At 39.4% G+C, this 26,367-nt stretch overlaps 1 protein-coding gene across 3 annotated transcripts in view; it reads right to left on the bottom strand.

Annotated features, from left to right (window-relative positions):
• DCLK1 (doublecortin like kinase 1) overlaps positions 1 to 26,367 on the bottom strand; it is a 252,098-nt gene that overhangs the window by 67,873 nt on the left and 157,858 nt on the right. For all 3 annotated transcript variants that reach the window (XM_054164723.1, XM_054164721.1, XM_054164720.1), the window contains exon 5: positions 10,840 to 10,956. In XM_054164723.1, coding sequence (XP_054020698.1) covers positions 10,840 to 10,956 — 117 coding nt within the window. The remainder of the gene's footprint in view (positions 1 to 10,839; positions 10,957 to 26,367) is intronic.

Below are 26,367 nucleotides of genomic sequence, written 5' to 3'. Positions count from 1 at the left end.
AAGAGGAAAGAGGAGTCTCAGGAAAAGGAATCGTGCAGGCTTTTTCACAGCCACAACTTACTCGTGACTAGGACAGGATAAACTGAAAAAATATTTAAAGTCACAACAGGTGTAGATCATAGTCTGCAATATCAGCTAGAAAATGGTGATGTGAGATCATTGCTTGACCTTCATCTCAATTACTCCTGCAATTTGTTGCTGTACTTTCCAAAGCAATATTCTTGTCTCAACAAGATTATGTAGTAACAAAGTAGTTAGGGAACAAACTACACCTCGCCTATTCATTCCCTTTGCTTTTGTGCTCTACTTGTATATATTTCACCATTTTTACTTTCATTCCAGAAGACAGTTTGTCCAGAACATCACATTAAGCAATGCCCTCATTATCACTCCCCAGTAAAGACAAGGCTTTGTAGATTAACCTTAGCTAGCATCTGGTTGAGAAAAATCCCAAATAACTAGTACTTCATTTGTTTTAACTGGTGCTAAATATTTTATGTTCAATCTTTTCTAGAGATTATGGAAAGAAATAATGGAGATACAGAAAGAACATCTCTCTGCCACTGAAGACAAGGCTTGACAGACCCATTCAGAGTTCTCACCTTATCAGTATATCAACAAATCAGAAATATCAGCAGAAAGGATCACCTTCAAGTCAGGTTTACATTCATATCCCAGCAGCCACCAATACCTGAGTTCTGTAAGTCACTGGTACCTGTGGTAACCTAACCAGTGCAGAGCTTAGTAGGGACTGTAAACCCCACACATGCTCAGCTCACACTGATCTTCATGGAGTGGCCATTATGATAGCACCTCTACCTCAACCTGAAGTCAGCTATATCTACACCACCAAGCAGAGAAGTGCTGCAGACACATAGACACTGCGCACACCTGAAATCTTGGAAGACAGGAACTTTCCTTGAAAATAAAGTTCCCTGGAATCCAGGAGGGTTTTCCATGGGCCTCAGAAAGTGGGTAAGTGCCTCTTGTTTTTCTTTCAGTACTTCATCAGGAGTACAGCTGATATCTATGATCTCAGCTGTTAATTTCATGTAGTACCTAATCAAGAGAGCATCTGCATGTACATAAGATTTAATGAAAATCCCTCTCTTGAACTGTTTTGCCTAATTGGAAAGACTAGAATTCCCACATCAGTTTGTGTGACCAGAGTACAAACTCTGAGGGTGTTCTTCATTTGGCATTTAACTATTTAATCCTTTAAGAGGGCTAGACTATTCAATCTAACCAAACCTGTTTCTCTTACTAACTGTTAATTTTTGTTACAGGCTATAAAATGATAAAAGTTAAATTTGGAATGATTAGTACAAAATACAAACACCATAAATAAAATATCTAAAAGGAAATCAGGATCAAAGTAAAAATCATCTGGAAATCCTTGGGTCTACAAGATAACTCATTCACTCCCACGGGTTTGTACTCTGGGCTTCAGGAAAGTTTCACTTAAGCACATATATTACAAAATCTGTCAGCTGAGTACCTGTAACAGTGTGCATAAAAATATGTGACCTCACCAAAGACAATGTGATAAGTTGTGTTCCTTCCTCTGGGATCCAAAAGACCTTCTTCAGTCAGGTGGCTGAAGAAGGGCTGTTTCTGAATAACGGCTTAGGGATGAATTATCAAACTAAATGAAAACATTATCCTGCAGAGGAACACATCTACCTATTTTTTTTTTTCTGAGGAAAGCACAAGCATCTGCTCTAGAGAAGCCTCCCGTAAGATCCAATTTCCATATCCTAAACTACAGTTTTGATCACCCTTTAGGGTGACAAGTAGTTTCACAATTTCTTTGCCCTGGTGCAATTTAGGAACCTCCAACACTCATCCTTAGGAGTGTAAGGAGGTTATTAATATTCAATAGGCAGAACAATTAATACAAATATTAATAATATAATTTTAAAAATCCTGCAGAAAATATTAATAAAACCTATTTACTGGTTTGAAATATTCAGATGTGGAACAGATACCTCACCAGCAGGAACATGTAACAATTTAAACAACGTGAGCAAAAATCCAGAAACAACAAACAGTAATTTAAACTGTAAAGAAAAAAGGGAACATTGGCAACAGAGCCAGAGATTGCCCACAAGGTGGTGGAGGGGGGAACTCTAGAATTCTCTAGGGCAACAGACCTTTAACAGATGCTTATAAAAATCAGGTTTCATAATTACTCACTGATCCTGGTACCACGTGGCACATGTGGGGATATAAACAAAACCAAAATGGCATTGACCACGTGAAAGCTGCAGGAACACAGTTTCACTTTCTGTTGGCTTCTGCACCTTGTTGCTGTAGCATATACAGGGTTTATCTCTGAAGGCTTTGTAGCTGAAAGCTTTGTAGAAAAGAGGTTGTTGCCAAGGCTTGCATGGTTTGCTGGCTTTGTAGCTTTGCCTATTTGGAGAGGTTCTTCAGCTGCAATCTTCACAGCGGTGCTTGTTGCTTCTTCCAGTAAAACAAAACTGTCCCAGGGACACTCGGCTCCGCCTGGGGTTTGTCTCTCAGCCCAGCAAGACACTCACTCTGCTCCTGGGCTTTATAATGCTTACAGCAAGGGGTCTTGCAGTCTGTCTGGGTAAACTGAAGCACAGCTTGGATTAACTGAAGCACAGCTTGGATTCCAAGCAAGGCTTATGACTTCTCCCAGAGCTTGGACAATTGCAAGGCAAGGCACTGGCTCTTTAAGCTGGTATTTGTAGATTTCCCAAGACAATGATAGCTAATGATAACAAAGATTAAGAGATAAAAACCTGAGTTTTCTTCAAATGTGGCCAAAGGCCCACACACCTGGCCCACTTGCCCCCCAGGATATGTTCAGACAAGCCTGGGCAATGTGGGCAGTTTCCTGGAAAACCAGACCTGCTGGCTCCTGCCCCATTGTCTGATTCAGAGCATTTTTGAGGCTTTTGTCCCTTCAGGACAATCCCTTGCTAATACAATTTACTCTATCCATTCTTCACCTATTTTCCTTCTGTCATTTGGAACAGGTATGTGGATCAACCCAGTAACTCGTGAAATACATACTTGTCACATGAAATAACTGAAACTCATAAATAAATCTTCTTAGTAAAACCAAACTTAAACTGCTGTTACAAATAAGATTTCAAGCATCCAAAATACTTCGAGTGATAGTTTGAAGAGAACAGGAGATAGCTCAGAGGGGAGGAGAAATGAGAAGGGAATTATTTTAAAGCAGCTGCTCAAACTGAAAAAAAAGAAGGCAGCTCCTTTTGATGAGAGCATGTCCTGAAAATTAGAGTTGGGATTTCAGAGGCTAAAACAGAGTTCCTGAATGCAATATGGTTCCTTAATTTAATGGACCGAGAGTACAACAATTCTAGCTGTCTCATACTTTTCTGGATTTGATCAGAAATAATAATCATGAAGAAGTAAGTCTTGCTTTCTTTGAATCTGCTACCTCTTTACCTGCTTTGAGGCTTCCACCAATGGTGTCAATAAGTAGCTGGACAGAAGCTGACAGCTACTGAATATCCATCAGACACATAATTTTCAGTCAGCAACAATGGGCTGATACCCAGTCTTACTGAAATTCAATGTCTCTTTTCTTACATCCTTTCCTGAATATTTGATGCTAACAAAAAGACATCAAAGTGTTTTGCAGGCTTTAAGAAGACATCAGGAAAATTAAATAGAGACAGGATTATCTATTGCACTTGGAATAGACTTCAGCCTTGTGCCTGCCTTGGAGGTCACACTACCTTTCTCTGCTTCTCTTTGCCTTGTTCTCTGCTTCACTTCTCTATTTAGACTGAAGTATTTTGAAGTAGACAATACCTCAAATGCATTTGTTAAAAAAAATAAAGTGTTTCTCCTACAGTGAGATTTCTGTCTTGCAGTACTGTTTTGAAACCTTGTCAGATGTAAATAAGAAACAGAACGAAACATATAATAATGGAGAAGTCATCTCTTACACAGATATTCCTAGCTTGCATGTACTCTTAGGGAAAAAAATGCCACCAAATACAACAACAGTCTTTTTATATAAAAATAGAATAGAATAGAATAAACCAGGTTGGAAGAGACCTTCAAGATCATCGTGTCCAACCCATCATCCAACACCACCTAATCAACTAAACCATGCAACCAAGCATCCTGTCAAGCCTCGCCCTGAACACCCCCAGTGACGGCGACCCTACCACCTCCTCAGGCAGCCCATTCCAATGGTCAATCACTATCTCTCTGTAAAACTTCCTACTAACCTCCAGCCTAAACCTCCCCTGGTGCAGCCTGAGACTGTGTCCTCATGTTCTGGTACTGGTTGCCTGGGAGAAGAGACCAACCTCTGCCTGACTACAACCCCCCTTCAGGTAGTTGTAGAAAGCAATAAGGTCACCCCTGAGTCTCCTCTTCTCCAGGCTAAGCAACCCCAGCTCCCTTAGTCTCTCCTCATAGGGCTTGTGTTCCAAGCCCCTCACCAACTTTGTTGCCCTTCTCTGGACACCCTCCAGCAAGTCAACATCCTTCCTAAGAGCATCATAGGAGGCATCTGGTCCCAGGAGTAAGGGAGGCTATCAGGAAATACAAGCAGATTAAGCATATTCTCTGTTAAGAAGAAAAAGGGAAAAACAAGGATGGGAGAAAGATGAACATCACCTATGGAAAGGCATATATTCCTCTCAGATATGTCAAGAAATGGTGTAAAAGCAGATGCAGCTCTTTTGCTCTCTAGATTGTATAGCTCAAAAAAGGGTGAGGAGTGTGTCTCCCCCATTCTCTTACAGGCTGACATATATTTCCTTGCCCTCAGTTAATGTGAGGACAGATTTGAACCTGCATAGCACTTCAGCACTAGGTACCCTCTGGTAACACTCAGGGTCTTTCTGTGCAACCCTGCAGCCTGCTTTCCACTTGCAGCTCCACCCTTTCTCTCACATTGCCACCACAGTGCATCCCAGAGCCTGTAGGACAGTGTTTTTTCATTCTCTTCCCATACTGTTGCTCCCATGGCCATGTAACTGCAAAGCCTGGCAGTTATGAGAGGTTATGTATGGGGCTTTATGGGGCTTTCAGGGTCATCAAGAATGTCATCTTTACAGGCAACAGAGGTAGGAAGGCACTTGACTAAGAGTCCTTTGTCCCCAGTAGCAGATGAGATGATGACGGAAATGGTTCTCTGGAGCAGTGGCTGGGGGCTTGCCAAGGAGGGGGGACACTCAGGGCCCTTTGCCTGTTCCTGCCCACAGTCAGAGGCCACCACAACAAGGTGACAATAAAACACATTAGGGGTGAGGCCTTCAAGAAGTATTCTCTCTAAAAATAATTTGTTAACATTAATGAATTTATCTCCAAAGCACCAGCCTGAAACTTGAGATATGCAAAAATGAGACAAAGACATTAGAGAAAATCAGCAAACCAATTAAGACCCCCAGAATAACCTTTTTGAATGCAACCAATTTCAGAAGCTATTGGGATGAATTTAAGAAAGGTCATCACCTCATAACACTATTTGCTCAGAACCAGGGACTCATGAGCATCATTGCATTTATAAACATGCAGTTCAAGCCAAAGTTTAGCTTAATTCACTTGCCACTTAAAATCTGTGTCAAAGGGAAACAGTTCATGAGAACGGTATTTAAGTGCCTAAACTAAAGCAGATTGTCTACATGTCCAAGACTCATTCACACATCCATATCTCACAAATTGGGGAAATCACCCAAGGATTGTGCTTTTAATAACCCTGAAAGTGATGAATCCTGATCAGCTATCTTATGCTGTAGAGATGGAGAAGAAAGTTCATAGAATCAGAAAACTGCTGGGGTTGGAAGAGACCTTGGAGGTCACCAAGTCCAACTGCTCATCTAGAGCTCACAATCCAACTACTACTGCTGAACTACTATCATTAAACCACATCCCTCAGCACTGCATCCATGGGACTTTTAAATACCTCCAGGGATGGTGACTCCACCACCTTCCTGGGTAGCCCATTCCAATGCCTAATAACCCCCTCTGTAAAGCATTTTTTCCTACTATCCAGCCTGAAGCTCCTTTGGCACAACTTGAGCCCATTTCCTCTTGGCCTCTCACTTGTGTATGAAAAGAGACCAACCCCCACCTCACTTCTTTTCTTTTTTTCTTTCCTTTTTTTCCACACAGTCTTTCTTGACAAAACTTTCTTTTTTGGCCTGTGTAGCTATCCATATATATAATCTTGCTATGGACACAAACTGACGACCAAGACAGGAGTCTGGTCCTTTTGCGTAGCAAGAATGTGTGGACTTTTCAAAATGCAGCAAGAATCAGAGTCTTTCCAATTAGCAACACACTCTTCTCCATACAGTTTGCTTAGCTTTTTCTCAAGGGTACACTATCTGTGATGCTTTCTGCCTGACATTTACCCCTACTTTTCTGAGCTTTCTTTTATGATACAACTTTTCTCAAAATGAGGCATCTTTTCATTTCATGTATTGTCTTTGATCTGAACAAAGAATCTACTGTTTTTCAGGAGGATTTTTTTTATGTTTATCCCTAATGAAATAAAAATCCCTAACATTAGTTTAAAGACAAACTGAAAGCAGTTTAAAAGCATAGAATTAAAAAAAAAAATACACTTAGCAGTACGAACATGACAAAAAGGGGAAAAATTATTTGCTTATCTGTGCATTAGATGGTAATTTCTCTATTCTGCTACTGTCACAGGTACATAATTCAAATAAATAGGCAGCATTTTCAGGCCTACTGGGTAGCAGAATGGTGAAATCTCTACATATTGTTTGCATGTCAGGGGAGAATTTTGTGTTTTGCCTAATGACATCCAAGAGTTAGCATTTCTTCTTCTTTTCACTGTTGTTTTTCATTGCAGTGTATAATGTCAAATTGCACATTTAAAAAAATCTATTCATGGATTGTTTGTAATTTTGCATGACCTAAACACAATTCTTGAAGTCAAACGTTCACTTAGTACAATATTTCTTCCTTTTATGACAGTAATATTGATGTAAATATGAATGTTAAGGTTAGAAACAGGCTTTCTGTAACATTCACACAATTTGACTTCACTACTTGCAGAAAGCAAACACAAGAGGTACAGATCCACTGTTCCCATTTAAATTAATTTCTTTAGAAACATCTGGAATTGTTTATAACTTTTAAGCTGTAACAGGTGAGTGGAATGGAATGGAACAGAACAGAGTAGAGTAGAGTAGAGTAGAGTAGAGTAGAGTAGAGCAGAGTAGAGTAGAGTAGAGTAAAATAGAATAGAATAGAAGAGAAGACTAATAATCATCTAGTGCAGCTGCCTGACCAATTCAGGGCTGACTAAAAGTTAAAGTCTGGTTTTAAGCACATTATCTAAATGCTTATTTACCATTGACGGGCTTGGGGCATTGATTAGCACTCTAGGAAGCCTGTTCCAGGTTGTATTGGATTTGTGTAGCAAGGTTTTGGTAGTGGGTGGGGACTATGGGGAGAGAGGTTTGCAAGAAGCTGCTGGAAACTTCCCCTGTGTTCAATAGAGATAATGCCAGCTGGCTCCAAGACAGACCTGCTGCTGGCCAAGGATAGGCACAGCAACAACAGTGGTATAATGTCTGTGATAACATATTTAATAATGAGGATAAAACCCAACCTGCACAACATGTGGACACATGGAGAGAGGAGCCTACACTGGAGCCAGTTTGACAGAAGGACTTGGGAACCTCTGGGGTACCCTCACTGGAGCAGCCTGTTTTTGAAGGATGGCACCCCATGGAACAGATCCATACTCGAGCAGCTCATGAAGAACTGTAGCTTGTGGGAAGGAATCAGACTGGAGAAGTTTGAGGAGAACTGCTTCCCATGGGAGGGCCCCCATGCTGTAGCTGGGGAAGAGTGTGAAGAGTCTTACACCCAAGGAAGAAGGAGCAACCAAAAATAACATCTGATGAACTGACCAAAACCCCCATTCCCCTGCACTACTGGGATAGGGGAGGTAGAGAAAATTGAGAGTAAAGTTGAGCCTGGAAGGAAGGGAGGGTTAAGGGTTTGGTTTTTTTGTTGTTGTTGTTTGTTTGTTTGTTTGTTTGTTTGTTTTTCAATTACTTTATTATTTTATCACAATATTCTGGTTTGATTGGCAATAAATGAAATTAATTTTCCCGAAGCTAAGCTTGTTTTGCCCATGACGGCAATTAGTGAGTGATCTCCCTGTCCTTAGCTTGACCCATGCCATGAGCTTTTCATTGTATTTTCTCTCCCTTGTCCAGCTGAGGAGCATCATGACAGAATGGTTTTGGTGGGCACCTAGCATCCAGCCAGGGTCAACCCATCACAGAGATTTTTACCTCCTTTTTAGTAAAAAAATGTTTCCTAATGTCCAGTTAAACATCCCATGGTTCATCTTCTCACACATCTTGTCATTGCATCCCAGACAGAAGAGATCAGGACCTCCCTCTCCACTTCCTCTCCTAAGGAAGCCACGGAGAGCAATGTGGTCACCTCTCAGCTTCCTTTTCTCCAAACCAGACAAGCCCAAAGTCCTTAGCCACTCAGAGAACATACCTTTCAGCCCTGTCACCAACTCTGTTGCCCTCTTTTTCATACATTTCTTACATTGTGGGGCACACAGTGTTCAAGGGGAGGCTGCACCAATGCTGAATACAGCAGAATAATCACCCCTTCTTACCAATGAGTTATGCTGCTTGATGCACCCCAGGATGTGGTTTGCCCTCCTGTCTGTCAGAGCATACTACTAACTCATGTTGAGTATCATGCTGCTGATGACCAACACTCCTAGATCCATTTCTGAAGGGCTGCTTTCCAGTCACTGCATGTTCAGTTTATACTTGTGTTTTGCATTGTGCTCCAATCTATCCAGACCCATCTGCCAGGCTTTTTGCCCCTCAAGAGAGTTTAATGACATCTCCCAGTTTGGTATCATCATCACACTTGCTAATGGTGCATTCAACTCCTGCATACAGATCACTGATAAAAAATATGATCAGAGCTGCCCCCAGAATTAAGCCCTGAGGAACACCACTGTTGACCAGTAACCAGCCAGATGTAGCCCTATTCACTACAACACTCTGGGCCAGTCATTCCTCAGCGCTTTACTTCTTGACAGACTGTTCTGGCAATGTCTTACACACTCCTGTAGGGCTTTGCTCAACATTTTTCTCAAAACATTCAAATGCCCAAATGATTATATAAAATAGACAAAGTCTATTTCCACTACATTGTTCCTTTTCTTCTTATAAATTTAATGGTATATTAATTATTATTGTGGCATAATGAAAACATTCTTTATTTTATAGGTTGTGGAAAGACAATCTCCTGATCTTTTTCAGTGATTGGACATGTAGTGGTATTCTGGTCAGACTCTTGTAAAACTGAACTGCAGGAAATTACGATTTATTCATCTACATTTCTCCTTTGTGTTTAAGTAAAACCAACACTCTCCCAGGACGAGAACAAACAAGGTATCACATAGTCAACATGTCAAAAATATGGCTAATCCCATGACAAAAACATTTGTTATGCATAGCAGGACAATTATTCCACATAGAAATGAACACATACAGTTCAGTGTCCATTACTTACACTTCCAAATGAATATTCATTAGGCAAAAAAACCAGAAAGAGCCTGTAACATTCACATACAAAACAGTACCTCCCTTGCTAAAGTTTAATTTCACTTTGTTCTACCTAGCTACAAAGAAAGCTAATTAATGGATGTTTAAGAAAGAGCTGCTCTGAGCTTGTTCCTCAGAATCGATACTTCTTTCCATTACCTCTTTTCAGGTTTCTCTATTTCAGCTGTTCTTAGGATATGTAGGAGGCACATTGCCTCCCAGCCCTGCTACCAACATCTACACCTCTGCCTCTCATTGTATCTCTCCCACTTTCCTCCTTCCCTGAGCAAGAATGATCTTTATCTCAGCTTACTCTTCTTGTGAAAACTATAGTTCCAGCTGGTCTATGTCTCCTTTATTTGAAACTGCAGAGGTGCACCTGGGCCATTCTGGTCACCACATCCTCATGGTGCGAGTCCTACTATGATGTTGGCAGAAGACTTGCAGAAGAAAGAGCAAGGTGGCTTTTACACACTCTAGTGTTTGCCTCTTGTGAAATCCATATTCACAAGCAATGCTCCAAATGCTGGACTGGGTCTACTCAACTGGCCCACACGAAGTATTATTTGCACTTTCAGGCACCAATACTGGCAAATTAGTTAGTGCACTTTAAAAAAAAAAAGTATTTGTTTTGCTTGGTAAAAAGCTGCAGGGGGGAAGTAGTCATAGACTAATTAGTGAGAGCAGCTGCAATGGCAGCCAAAGCAAGGCACTTCAGAAAGAATTTCTGTAAATCTTTTTTGCTGTGCCTTCTCCAGCCTGCATCACTGGCTGCTCTGACTTATTTCTCCCTCATCTATCTCTACACCTCATGTTCACATCTGTAGTTGGATTCTTTCTCAGCCATGCCCCCCTTTCCTCAACACTGTCATTTTCTTTAAGCTGTTCTTTTCTCACTACTGCGTCTTAACTCCCTTGGAAACAAAATAGCTTGACCTACTTTCTGCACTGTGTTTATTCAGTTCCTAGTACACATATCTTTTCTTGTTGCTCTAGGTATTGTCAGCAAAACCATGCATAAAAACCAAATTGAACTGTGGCAAAACCAGAATATGATTTATAAAACAATAAAGAATTATTTTATATTGGGCAAACAATCTCAGATGCAACTGAGAAAACAAGTGAAGGTGTACCAACAACTGTTTCATGCACACAATGTTTTGCCACAAAGATGTGGAATTTTAAGCACATTGACAAATGTGTTGAAATAGATTGGTTGCTGCTGTTAAGAAAGACTTCTTGTGTGCTTTACCTGAGCTAGTAGAAGCAGGAGACTTGCTGCGTCGGGATGGGCCCGGGCTCTTGGTGGTGCTCCTACGTGAAGTCGAAGCTATTTTGGTATAGGAAGTGGATTTCACCACCCGACATTCTAGAAGACAAAGAAACTGCATAAGTTAGCAATTAAGAAAGCCAGCAAGGCTCTGTAATAGAAAGAGCACTGAAAAGCACAAACATTTAGCCCACGTTTGTTTTCATTCAGCTTGAGAAGTTTTATGGGAAAATACAAAACATGCATAAGTGGCTCCATTAAAATCTAAGTACAGTATGTACCACATCCCAGACAAAGAACTGCTGCAGTAATCCAGAGTTTTAGATACCATGGTTACTGCAGGTATTTAGGATAGCTTAATTTAACAATGCTGAGACTACATATAAAATGCATTTGCTTTTGAAATTTCAGCACAAGCAATGTGGTGAGTTTTTTGCAAACAATCCAAATGCAATGTAATCATTTCTGTCATCTTAGGCAGTCTCCTCTGGAAGAGCCAGAAGGCTGCTTTTGTATATCAAAATGTTAAGACTGTGCAAGGTGATGCAGGTGTCTGTCACTCATGAAAGGTTTGAAGAAAGCAAAGCAGGTTTGTTGCTCCTGCTTAATCCTCTGGTGAGCAACAGCCCACATTGTATAGCACACACAATTCATCACAGGTTGAGGGAAATGGCACTACTTGCTCATAAGAGACATTAGTGAAATCAATGAAGAGGCGAAATTGCCCTCCCACTTGAGAACACTGCAAGATGTTCAGGTTAGAGTTTATATACACCCACACAGCTCTGTAGGCATTCTTGCATTACACCTGCAAAATGGTTTGTGGCCTGAGGATGAAAGAATTTAGTGTGCACAATGCTGATGTCTTGCACTCATAATGGATACCAAATTAATCACCAGACATGTTACACAGCTGGAGAAAGAAGAGATTTCAACTTCTTAGCCAATATACAATTAGAAGTCTGCAGTAATGTTTATACTGTCTTCACTGATGATGTCAGTATACATAATTTATTAAAAATACACCAGTAAACATTTAGTTCAGTATGACATGTTGCCCATTATCTTCCCATAGTTAATGTTCCTCCACATAGGTCAAGAGAAATAACCAAGATTTTTTTCTTTCTAGTAAGAAAATACATTGCACAAGCCTGCACATTGTTTAGTCTTCACAGATGATCAGCAAAGCTTGTAACACAGTTTAGACAGATTAGAGAACAAAGAAATAAAACTGAGCATAACTAATTAACTTAAACATATCCACCAGAGCATGATGTCATGAAATCTATTTCTCTTGGCTGCCCTAACTGTTTGCCTTTCATCAAGTTGTTCAAGAAAATAGAAGCAAGAACTGATGTGTTACTGAGGGAATATCCAGCACAGCTGAGAGGACCAGAGAAATGCTCCAGCCTTCCAAAAAAATCTTTTCCTTGCAAACTCCCACTTTCCTAATGACCAATAGTAGCAATTAGCTTTCTGTTGACATTTTATGTGATTCATTGATGACTACTCTTACTTTATACTAAACAATGAGTGTAAATGGAGAAAAACATTTCCTCTGTTGTAACAGGAAATTATCAGCTGAAAACAGAAGGAGTCAGATGAAAGCTTTCAATTAGATTCCACTAGGTAATTACAGCAGGAACCTCACATTGTAATACTGGCATAAACAGCTGCTCCAGAAACTGTCTATATATGTTGAACATAAACAGGTTCTTTACCTTTCTTGTAAACAAAGATTTAAAATGTCCAAAAACCTAACAGCCAACTTGTTTAATCTTGTAAAACTCTAAGTAAACTCAGTGAGGGCCCCATTCACAGGAATCAGTCACAGGAAGGGAACTGAATATTCTAATAGTCATCAAACAACAAGTCTTAAGTAGAATGACCCAATCATATCAAAATCATTAGAATATAGTCATTAGTAGAAAAAATTCAGAGTCCATGAAGGCATTGAAACTTTACCACCCAAAGGTGGTAACTTTGGTACCACCCAAAGGTGGTAAAGTCACCATCCCAGAAGGTGTTCAAGAACACATGGACATGGCACTTTGGTCTTAGATTGATGCTCATATACTTCAATATATAAAAAGCTTTCCTGTTTCCATCTTTTGCAATTCATGCTATGCACTAAAATATTAATTTTGCTAATTCATTAAATCTGTTTTTATTTCAACCCATGGGTCTTCTCAATTTCCCTTCTTGGCCATGGAGGGGTCACTGGGTGACAGACAGAGCAACTACTATATAGCTGAGCCATGGATATGGACTAAACATAGGCAAAAGGCTAACAGTGTCTTGTCACCATCTTTCTTCTCCCAGCAAGAAGTTCTGCTCACATGCTATAGAGGTTACAATTTCTAGGAATCCCCTGTAAGCTGGGTGCATCCAGTAAGGCATTTGACCATCTCTCAACTACTGAGAGTCTCCTTAGAAACGGTATTAAGAGTGTCTTGATGGGCTACATATAGACCTTGACCTGTCACTTGAGTAACCCTACATTAGTGTCATATTATCCTATGAGGAAGCCACTTCTCACAGCCAGAGGAGCATTAAATCTGTCCCTACTGGAGCAGAAACACAGATGATCACATGTTCATGTAATTATTTGGGAAAGGTAAAATCATCACTGATCATAGGATAAACTAGGTTGAACACTGTATAAGGTCCTGGAGGGAAAAGAGACCTAAAAAAGCTAATTAATATTGAAGAATCATCTTCTCCAAGCTCTAGAACTTTAGGGGAGAGTGCAGAGAAGATGGAGACAGGCTCTTTTCAGCAATGTCCAGTGAAAGGATAAGAGGCAAGAGGCGTAAGTGAAGTAGGATGGTACATCTGAACTTTTTTCTGTTGGGGTAAGCACTAGAATCAGCTGCCCAGTGGTGGTGTGAAATCTCCATCTTTGGAGACATGGTCCTGGGCAACCAGCTCTTAGTGACACTGCTTGAGCAGGGAAGTTGTATCAGCTGAGGTCCAGAGGTCCTATCCAACCTCAACCTTCTGAGGACCTGTGATTATCAGGGCTTTGTCCAGTTCCTGGAAAATCCCCAAGGATGGGCACTGCACAGCCTCCCTGGGCAAATCCATTCCACTGCCTGACTGCTGTCACAGTGGAAATGTTTTTCTTTATATCCAGTCTGAACCTCTTGTTTCAATCATCTTTCATCCTCTTACCATGCATCACCATGAGGACCCTGACACTATCATCTTGAAGAAGAGATGCTGCCCCATTGGCACTGGGGACTGCTGGCAAGTCCCCCTAAAGCCATCCCCTTTTCCAGGCTGAATAAGTGCAGCTCCATCAGCTTCTGCCAGGGGGCAAGTGCTCCACCTCCCCACCATTCTAATGACTCTTTAACTGCCTCAAATTTAGTGCTGTCTTCCTTGAACTGGGGGACTTTAAACAGTACTCGAGACATGACCTCACATGTGCTGAGTAGAGGAGACCAATTACTTCCCTGTCTTTACTGAGTCTGCTCCTTTTCATACAGCCCTAGATGTTGTAAGCATTCTTTGCTCTCAGGGCAATGCTCTCTTCTTTTCAGTCTGTCATAGACACTTTGTCTCCTTCCCTACTTTTTCTATTTGTACAAACACTTTTGAACTTGTTCATTTCTTCAGTAGATTTTTATTCTTCCTCTCAAAAATAACTCACAAGTAGCAAAGTTTTAAAAGATTGTAATCCAAGTGAGCATATATTCTCTCTGCTCAAACACCACTATGAACTCACAGGTAAGCTTTAATAGTGCCCTGTTTCTTATGGGCTTACAAGTTTGTTCATAAACGACATGGGCTATGGTATGGCCTGCAGAGAGCCACATGGACAAGCTTTCAGTGCTGCACACACCAGAGTGAGGCAATTCATGTCTTCACAGACTGTAGCAAGACTAATTAGAGTGCCTAAAAGCAATTCCAGTTAGGGGTATAATGTAACCATGCTGCTTGTTGTAAACACCTCTCAGCTCCTATGAACAGTTTACGTGTGCATTTCTGTGGTCACATTTATTTTGGAAAATGAAATTTTACTGCAAGCAAAGATCCCACTCATTAACCACACAACCACTGCTCGTCTCCTCTAAGACATTACCATAATCTGCTTGTTGCTGTAGAACTGTGTGTACATAAATAGGAAGGGAAAATAAGTGGGCTTTGAAACTGCATTTGCTACACAGAATCTATAGTGGTAAGGAAATAAATACACATCTTCTCCTCATCAACAGTATTCTGATGACTATAAACCAGGTCCTTGGTAAGCCATGAAACAGAAGAGCATTTCCCCCCTCATTCTCTTTTCATGCTAAAACTGTATCAGAAATAGATCTGAACTCCTGACACAAGAGAGTTATACTGCCTTTCTCACTCCTTTGGGCAAGCTCAACCAAGAAGAAATACCAGGTGTTTCTGTAGTTGTTCAGTGAGGAAAGAAATATATCACAAGCCCCAGTTCTTCCTCTCACCATTGACTGACTATAATAAAAGGAAAAAAATCATGATACCCATGGTAACGTGAAGCAAAAGGTGGTTAGCTTTACAATCCAATCACAGCCTTTATTGCTTTCCAACTCAGAATACTAGATAAATAAGAATGTTTTTAAACTGAAATATCTGGCAATAAAATGTTCTGTTGTATAACCACAGAAAGAACTACAAAGCAGGACAGAAGTAGAGATTATCTAACAATAGAATAGAATAGAATAGAATAGGCCAGACCAGGCTGGAAGAGACCTTCAAGATCATCGTGTCCAACCCATCATCCAACACCACCTAATCAACTAAACCATGCAACCAAGCACCCCATCAAGTCTCCTCCTGAACACCTCCAGTGATGGCGACTCCACCACCTCCCCGGGCAGCCCATTCCAATGGGCAATCACTGTCTCTGTGTAAAACTTCCTCCTAACCTCCAGCCTAAACCTCCCCTGGTGCAGCCTGAGACTGTGTCCTCTTATTCTGTAACACTGCAGTCACTTTATAGCTTGGAATATTATGACAGAGGTCTCAGATATTTAATGGACATTAGCAATAAGGCTGAGGCTATGATCTGACACCACTGAGACACTGTTGGGACAATATAAGGAACACAAGGTTCCTGAGATTGCACCGTGGTGCCAGTGAGTGGCAGGAACTGGTGTAACTAGGAGGACCCGCAATATATTTGTTTCTGAACTCTTGATTCTTCTGGTTGTCAAATGGATAAAATGTAAGCCTGAAGTAATTAAGGGATGCTAACACACAGAATCATAATGCCTCTGGTCTCCAGTTCTGTGATGTTTCATTTCCAAAATGTTTCATTATCTTCTATGTTCATTAGATTTTACAATGGCAAGAAAACAGCAGAGAGTAACTAATCTGCAATAAATGTGTCATAAAATGAACAAATTTAATATGTTTCTAGAGGAGACTGTGAAAAGCTAACTAAATTACCAGGAGATCAAAAAGGCTTGCTTGTCAGCTACTCAGAAGCTGACTGCATGGCCTTCACGAGCTCTCTCTGGGCTAACATATTGCTCTCTGCTATATTTCGCCTTTTTGTATTTGAGGTCTGTGTGTAGGGGATAGATATTTATTTTTCCATGTCCCTGACAATTTGTTTCTCCAAGATGAGAACATTTAACTTTGTTTCAGCAACAGCTGTATCCCACAGATAAGCAAGGAGGGAGGATCATGGGTGCTTGTGACTGTTGGTAAGCCATTTTACTATGAGCCTTAGGCTGGTACCTTTTACCACTACTTAAAAGACATTAGCCTCACTAGCAATGTCCTCAGGCCAATCAGTAGATCATTAGCCCAAATGCAGTACTGAATTTAATTTTTAATGTTAAGAATAATTTGTTCCATGTTGCTAATTCTTAATGCAGCTAATAAGATTTTACTTTTCAGTTGCATTCATGCCTTCAGTTAAAACCAGTAATCTGCTGTTTGCAGAAGTTTCACTCCCTTCAGCAAAAGGGAAATGGTACCATCCTGTCTAGTGGCATTGACATACATTGCAAATCATCCAACCCCACTGGTGAATCAGTGGCAGCTATGACTTGTAATTACACCATCTTCAAAAGGGTAGCTATCACACAGTTTCCAGAAATGAAAGGGATATAGGTTGTTTCACAGAGGTTTTAAGAAATTTCAAATCTTCTATCGTCATGGTTGTGCCTACTTCAGTTTTGTTCTGCATGTCTTCCTGTTCAGCATGTTCCTGATGCAGATGGACAGTGATGTAAGCATAGAATAAAAAACTCCTAAAGTTTTATCCCATGCACTAAGCTATCTGTCACTGTAAATGAATGGGGTTTTGAGACATCTTATCTTCTGATTTGACTTCTTACCAGTAACCAGTTCATGATAAAGATTAGGAATACTGCCTCTTTCAACTCTGTGCTGAATATCCCTGCTAGCAAATACTTACAGTGAAACATGCTTTTACTGGGATATGAAATACAGTAAAAGCTAGATTTTCTTTCATGTGAAAAATCGTTCTACAATTCTGAAACTAAGTATTCACTCACAAGGCTAAAGCTACAGAAAATAAAATATTAACAGCTAAGGCCATCTATGTCTTACTGCAAATCAATAAAACAGAGATCTTGCAGGCTCTTAGGGACACAAATAGCTTCATCCAACCTAAGAATGCTTTCAGATGTATGTATTACTCAAAAAATGCCTTGTAAGTTAGAAAGCAGGTATTTGTGGGTTCATGAATTATCTCTACTATCTCATTCTGCTCTAATGTATAACTTTCAACGTTGTTATTTGTTTCTAAATTCAGTGAAGTCTCCCAGAAAGTTCTTCTAAAAGGACAAATGGATTGTATTTACAATCAAAACATTACTTTAAGTATTGCCTACTTTACCTACAAACATACTTAACTTAAAGACACTGTTGGGAGGAGTGAACTCATCTAGTACTATATAGCTAAAAAATATGACACATACATATAGAAGGTCTTTCTACAGTCAGTATAGAACATGTTCATTTCTATAACCAGTCTTAGTAGATTTAAGTTAGAGAAGGTGAAGCTTATTCATGAATGACCAGATATAAATTACAGATTTTGAGTACTAGTGAACATATCTTAAATAGACTATCTTTCATAGACTCATAAAACCATTAAAGTTGGAAAAAAACTTTAAGATCATTGATTCCAACTGTAATCCAACTACCATGACCACTAAATTACATCCTGAAGCACCCTACCTACACACTTCTTTAACACCTCCAGGGACAGTGACTCCACCATCTCCCTGGGCAGCATGTTCCAATGCCTCACCAATCCCTCTTTTGGATGGGCTCTTAATACAAACAGTAGTAAGATTTCTGCTGTATTTCATGAACTTACTGTGAATGAGTATATTTTATCTTCCTGTCTTCTCCAAGTGCTATACTTTTTGTTGGAATTCTCTCACACAAACTTCCATGTTAATATTTTGGCTAAAACACACCACTAGCACACATGTAATATTTAACATGCATGTCTTGTCTTGTTACATATTCCATTCCACTTCCAGGATTTTTATTATCACTGTTCAATATAGTTCCCCCAATTTGTTCCAATGCTTCAATAGAATACATACATAGAATACATACAGAACCATGTTGTACTTCATTAGGTTTATCACAGCAGCTGCACTGATCAAAGTATCCTGATGCTACTTTAAACTGGAAATGGTTAAGATGTGTCCTGCTTTTGCTTATGGCTTTTGTTTACAAGGCATATATACTAACAGTAGATATCCTTCAATTACCCCTGAAAAAAATCATCACTGAAGTACCTTACTTTATGTGCACAATTTGGATGGTGTTTTTCTTGGCATTGTTTTATTCATACAATGGAGAAGGAATGAGAGGATGATACCGTTTGTAAGTTTTCTGTTCAGCAAGAGCAATTGTTTATTTTCTTGTTCAGCATGAAGAGGTAGCATTTGTCATATTACCTATTAAAAATCACCTTGTTCTTTACTTTGAGAATAAACAGACCTCCTATCTGATCCATATGGTCGATATTAACATCATCCTCAGAATCAAGAATACAGGCATTCCATCATTTTTTTTTTTATTCCGGTCTAAGATAAATGACAACATTGCAGTCCAACAAATTCTGAGGTTTTGGTACTACTACTTGCTATCTGAAGAGTATCACTTATTTTCAACCATCTTCCAATTCAAATGACCCTTTTGGAAGTTTACAAGATCAAGTCCTTCCCACAGTTGGAAAAATAGAAATCCTAATTTTCAGAAAATGTGCTTCACATGGAAAGTATCAAATAAAGGCATTACTGAGAAACAAGCATTTAAAACAGTTAAATTCTAGCACATTTTAACTGAGTCTCCTGAAGTTACAGATTTTTCCAAGTAACTGATTTGTGATGAGGCAGAAAATATGTATTTAAACCGAGTGTCCTATTTATTTCTGCTTTGATGCTTTTTCTCAAGTAAATCTGCATATTTATGATGCACTCATCAGTCTCACAACTGTATTGTGCAGTATTAAGTATTGAAAGCCCTTTTTTTTTTTTCTTCACAGAAACACCATACACTATAATGGGATAAAGATAATAGTCACAACAGTTAAGCACAACCCAAAATCCCATGGCACTTACACATCTAATTAGTTAGATTAGCAAGGAGTCTTGCACAAAAAGGGGAAAAAAAATAAATATATATAAACTACCATTTAAAAAAGCATGAATATGAGAAGCAAACAGTTTCATTTTTTTTTGCTTCAGTTTTCATTAAAAATATTTTCTGCACTCAAACAGATAATGTAACTTTAGCAACAGCGAGACTAGAAGACAAGACATACTGAGAATGGGTCAGACAGAGTCCTTATGCAATCTTTTTCATATTAGCTAGATGTGAAGAATATTTAGAGACATACCGGAGACAATCTATGAGCTCCAAGACACTATTTTTGAGAATTATGAAGGACAAGTAAAGTTCCAAGAGATGAGAAAGGAAAAAAAAAAATCAAATCAAAGCAAGTGCCAATCTTTAAAACTGGGACAAATGAGAAAACTAGGAATTGCAGAACAGTCAGTCTGCCTTGAGATTAGGGAAAAAAAAATATCCAAAGGAAGGGTATAAAGAAGACAGAGTCATGGTTCTTTCCTTCTAGATGTGGCAAGAAATGAGGCAACGGGCACAGCTGAAACATAAGAGATTCCCTCTGAACATCAGGAAACACTTTTTCAGTCTGAGGGTAACAGCACTGACACACCTGTTCACAGGCATGTGGTAGATTTTCCAGCCTTGGGGATATTCAAAAGCCATCTAGACATGATTTTGGCTCCTGGTGGCTTGAGCAGGAAGGTTGGACCAGATGACCTCTAGAGATCCCTGCCAACTGCAACCATTCTTTAATAATACAAAACAATAAAAGCTTAGAAGGTATTAAAATTGCATGCAAGAGTCTAAAGAGTTTTGTCAAGAATGAACTGTCAAAGTAGTCTTACAACAGAATAACAGGGGGGTGGTAGGGATGGTAAACTTTTCTAATGGGGATATTTAAACCCATAACTTTGGAAAACAACATCTGCAGAAACTGTTTTTTAAAATGGGTATTGGAAAACCAAACCAGAGTAGTTATCAATGGAATTACTGCCAAACTGGGAAAGAAAGAGCAGAGAAGCTCTCCAGGATTTTGTTTCTGAGCCTGGTACTAGTTAATATTTTTATGAATAAACTGAGTATGAATTTTTAATCCAGAGATAACACTACCACAGGGTAAGGCTGTAAGCATTCTAGAACATAACAGGTATTTTGAAGAATCCTGAAAACTAGAGAAGTGCTGAACGTGAGCCAGCAGTGTGCTCAGGTGGCCAAGAAGGCCAACAGCATCCTAGGAAGAGTAGGGAAGTGATTGTGCCCCTGTACTTGGCATTGGTGAGGCAGCACCTCAAATACTGTGTTCAGTTTTGGGCCCCTCACTAGAAGAAGGACATTGAGTTGCTGGAGCATGTCCAGAAGAGGGCAAGGAAGTTGATGAAGGGTCTAAAGAACAAGTCTTATAAGAAGCAGCAGAAGAAACTGGGATTGTTTACTCTGGAGAAAAGGACACTGAGAGGAGACCTCCTTACTCTCTACAAACTCCCTGAAATGAGACTGTAGTGAGGTGAGTATTGGTCTCTTCTCCCTAGTATCAAATGATAGAACAGGAGGATTTGGCCTGAAATTGTGCCAAGGGCTGTTTAGATAGGATATTAGGGAAAAAAATCTTTACTGAAAGGGTGGTCAGGCATTAGAATAGGTTGCCCAGAGAGGTGGCAGCATCATCATCCTAGAAAGTTTTAAAAACACGTAGACATGGCACTTTGGGCCATGTTTAATGGCCATGTTGGTGTTAGGTTGATCGCTGGACTTGATGATTTTAGAGGTCTTCTCCAGTCAAAATGATTCTATGATTCTGTGACATCTGAATGACTCTGGTTTCGTTAGGGTTACTGCACTGTTAGCTAAACCAACAAATACACTTTTGTGTTCCCCATTTACAGTATCACAGTATAACTAAGGTTGGAAGAGACTCCAAGGATCATCAAGTCCAACCTGTCTCGACAGACCTCACGACTAGACCATGGCACCAAGTGCCACATCCAATCTCTTCTTGAACACCTCCAGGGATGGTGACTCAAGGCTTTCACCTTCAGAGAGGTGAGAGAGAAACAATGATCACAACTCTGGGAAACATGATCAGGATAACCAATACAAATGAGATATATATAAATAGATAAAATATAAAAAATATATAAAAATATATATATAATATAGTGTAATATATTATATATATAAAATAATATATAAATTATATAAATTATCAGGATAGCCAATATAAATGGGAAGTGATGAGCCAAAATAGCAGGTTTCAATACTTAATACACTGTCAGAAAGAAAGAAGAAAAAAAAAATCCTACTATTAGTTGTATCACAAATAGGACAAATGATCTTAAGTTTCTAACAAGTAGATTAACTCAGACATGAAGAAATATGTTTTTAACTGCAAGAATAAAGAAGCACTGCCATGGATCATGTGGAGAACTTACTGAACTTCCCTAACTATCACTTCACATAGACATGTTAGCTAGAAACCTGTGAAGTCAATTTAGATACAGCAGGTCCTCCCATGGGACCTCTTAGATCCTTTCTATGATGCTTTTGATTAACTCCTCCTAGTATGACTCACAGAAGGTACTCAAAAGCTTATTCATTGTCAGCACATCTGTCTTGAAGGATAGTTAAAGGAAGATAAGCATTCTAATGTAAAACTGACTGAAAGTCCAAGATCATTTTAGCAAGGGAAAAGTGCTTGCTTAATGGATGAATTTAAATCATCATAATTTCCTGAGTGGGGTGAATATTGAGATATAAATCTTTGATTTGTCTTCAAAAGCCATACTGATTACCTTTAAGAATTTCTCTCAGCAGGACATTAACAAAATTGGTATTTTCCCAAAACTGTAGATTTCTACTTCATAGACAGTTCAGAATCTTGTTGGCTAATATTCTCTCATAACCATTAAGACATATGTACATTCATTCCAAACCAACTATATGATGGAACTTAATACTGAGAGATGACAATTCTTAACAATTTCCTGGATCAGGTTGTTTTTTACTCCCACTGAACATATCTAAACTGATTTTGTGATGCTATAGTTGCTTGAGGAGGCATGGCTCTATCTATATCTTCCACAACTCAAGCTGCTTTAAAAACACATCTTTCATTCTTAAGTCCATATATAGGCATGAACAGATTAAAAAAAACCTCAAAACACACACACACAAAAACCAACCACACAAAACCAAACCAAAACCTCCAAACAAAATCCCAACAAAGTTACGCCAAACCGGTAACATACACATGCTACCCAATTCAAGAAAAGCTGTCGCATGAAAATAACATAAACTACAACATGCTGAAAACATGTTAGCCCACACCAGGGCATGAAGCAGTCTGCATTGTAAACATTTGAAGGATGGATCCCAGCTTAATATGCAGTTGATGCTTAAATGGTAACCAACAAGCAGTGGGTAGGCAAAGAGGGACACAGAAGCAGTGCTTACTGTGCATCGATAACTCTGTATTTATACACATTCAGTTATTTTATTGTTGGAACCAATGCTTTACACCCCACCTTATAAAATTACATGTATCATTTATTATAGTATCTAACATTTCAGTAGATCATTGGTTTCAGAAACTAGTTTGCAAAATTATTTCACAAACTTAACTGACATTAGTCTGAGCTGAAATGAAAGCCCTTACTATGACTGACATAGTGCCCTATAGTGCCCTAGACATAGTGCCCTAACAGTGCCCTAGACAAGAATGTTTTGTAAGGGTGTCTCTTTCTTTAAATTCTTTGAACCCATGTAATATTTTTTTCTGCAATGTGGTGTCCAAGAAACATAGAATAACAGGATGCTCTAGGTTGGAAAGGACCTTTAAAAGTCATTTAATCCAGTTTCACCCCTGCCCCCCTTCCCATCCTCCTACTTCAGTATGCAGTGGCATCTTTAAGTAGATCAGGTTGCTTAGAGCCCTGTACTGTGAATGTTTCCAGGGGTGGGACTTCTAACGTCTCTCTGGGCAACCTGTTCCAGTGTTTTACTACCCTCATTGCAAAAAAAAAAACCTTTTCCTTATGTCTAGTCTAAATCTACCCTCCTTTATTTTAAAACCAGTACCCCCTGTCCTGTCACAAGAGGCCTTGATAAAAAGATTGTCCTGTTCTGTCATATAGACCCCTTTAAGGATGGAAAGGCCACAGATAAGGTCTCCCCAGAGCCTTCTCTTCTCCAAGCTGGACAACCTCAGATCTCTCTCTGTCCTCATGGGAGAGATGCTCCATCACTTGCGTCTTTTTTGTGGCCCTTTTCTGGACCTGCTCCACCAGACTAATGTCATTGTGCTAAGGACTGCAGAGTTGCTCACAGTACTCTAGGTGAGTGGAGCAGAGTGGTAGAATTACCTTCCTTGACCCGCAGGCCATGCTTTTTGATGCAGCCCAGGACATCTATAGCCCTGTATCTCTTCCATTAATTTTAAAGAAATTCAAATGTGGAACCATATCCTTTGCTAATTCTTTAAATAAAAATGAAATTCTACCAAGTGTTTGAAGAGAGTTATCATATGATTTGACAAAACACTGGGCTGCCTTTGAGTTGAAGTGATGTAGCAACTCTGAAAGATGAAAAAATAATTAACAAATTCTGCCACATTATTCTTTGTGAGTCACCCACGATTTTCTCAGATATGTTTGAGAAGTATATTTTTTTTACAGACAAGCCCTACTTGTCTAAAACATGCACTTAGAAGTTTGGGATTAAGAGTATTCCTAATCTTCAAAGGAATCCAACACTCAGAAGCTTGTTCTGAACAGATAAGGAACAACTACCAGTAACAACTTGGTGCAAAGCCAATGCTAACTTACTCTCTGTAAGTATTCTCAAGAAGACAATTTCCTTTGAAAGGTCATTCCAAAACAGTTTTTTTACAAGAGTATTTTCAAAAGACAAATACCAAGAATTCTAAACAAAGATGAACCCAAAAGTTAACTTAAGAACCAGATTTATTAACAGGGTAATATTCTTATATTCCTCCAGATGCTCTAAGATAAAATGTGACTTCTTTCTCACAAACACAAGCACATAGAAAACAATGTTATTCAGAATCACAAATTACTGAATTAGGCAACACCTCTGATGATAAAACGTAGTTCCTGGAATTCCTAATTTCCATTCTACCAGTATCTGGACCCCAAGGTGGTCTTCAAGAACATCATAAACCCCCTTTGCAATTGCAATGTAGAAATACTGATGACAAAATATCCTTGGCTTAACTTTCCAATTTGTTTCTAACCTCTCCGTGGTTTTGTCAGCGTCAGTCCTACCTTCCCATATGTCTGTTCCTCCCACAGAAAAGCCCCTGCACTTTCTCTGACACCAGCTTCTTTGAACAGAAACCTCTCCCTGAGGCAACGTGCACAAGGCTGCTTCCCCCTCTGTATGATCCCTCAACAACTTTATAGTTTAAATACTGCAATCGGGATGATGTAACGCAATGCAAAACAAACAGATGGGCAAGAGATGTAAAGCATGGCCAGGCCTAAACTGGAAAATATCACTGCCAGAAATGTTGTTGGGCTTGCAGCTGTTGACATTGCTCCTGGGATGTGTGGACGCTGAAGCTTTGCTGGCAGCTGCATTGCTGGCTGAGGTTTGCAGCATGTGGTTCTATTTAGGTGCCACAAGCTGGGCTTTGTTTGCTTCCTCCACATTTACATGTGCCTGCATGCAAACCTGTGGAGATAAAAGGCAATTCCAAATGCCAAAACTCTGTTATGTGCATTAGGTATGTTCTCCTACACTGAAAGAATAATGCTATGAACAAATGGGAGTTTTTTAATGAGGTATGCTTACTTTGTGACTGCAATGTAGAGATCTGGAGGTACCATCCTAGATTTAATTTAGGTACTGATAGCAATCTAGTTATAGGAAAATGGAGCTTGGGCTGGCCAATGTTATCTTCTGTGCTACTGCAGTAGATTGCTTGATTGTGTGAGAGGGTTTATTTAAATCTCACTTGGGAATCTCTAGGAATTCTGTGATGGTGCTGGATAAAAATAATCACTCCCATTCCAATTTCTTTCCTAATTATTATATTCCATGCTATCTTTATGTGACAGAAGGTGTAGCTCATTGACTATATAAAAGCAGAGTACCACAGACACACTGCATTAAATAACATAATTCTAACAATAAAGAAATATTGGGCAGGGGGTAGCGTGTAGGGGGGAGAGATAAAAGCATTACAAAGAAAAAAACAGTGCAAATGCAACAAGAAATGTCATGATATCATGAGAACTTGTCAAACAAAACCATCAAGTACTTTGATTGTCCAGTCTCAACCCAACACTGTAAGACTTCAACTGGATAATGGTGTTTCCATACCAGTTATGGTCTAAAAGCAAGGACCAAGGAATGCTGGATAGTCTGAGCTATACGTCTTAAGTGTCCAACTGAAACAGCTGCACAAGACCAATAGAATTCCAGCTTTCTGAACTGTTTCAAACAAGAAGTACCTTTTGAAGTAACCAACCTTATGCACAAATTGCCTTCCTGATCAAAGAGGAGCTCCCTCCCCTAATATTCACATTTGATGAAACCAAATGAAAGCATCCTTCTAACTTGTAAACTAGATATTCTTATGGGTGAGAGAATTAGAATGCAAACAGTAGAGTTTGAAATTAAGTCTCTGGAGTTTTACATCTGAGATACTTATAGGCATAAAAATAATAGATATATATCAAGAAGTATTGTTTTAGATGAGTTGAAAGCCATTATGGGGACCAGAGGACTTTTCAGAAGAGCATGTATACTGAATTCATACCTTAGTTCTGGCAGAGTAGGATTTGAAGGATCTAAAATACCTGGATTAACATCTGGGTCACTTTGAAACAGACAAATGCAAAGAAAGATTTTGATCTTGTTCCTTGTTTCTACCATTCTTCCACTGAAATA

Source organism: Dryobates pubescens, chromosome 10, assembly GCF_014839835.1.
Source record: "Dryobates pubescens isolate bDryPub1 chromosome 10, bDryPub1.pri, whole genome shotgun sequence".
Lineage (NCBI taxonomy): Eukaryota > Metazoa > Chordata > Aves > Piciformes > Picidae > Dryobates > Dryobates pubescens.
The sequence above is the reverse complement of the archived record's forward strand: the minus strand, read 5'-3'. Positions and strand labels throughout refer to the sequence as shown.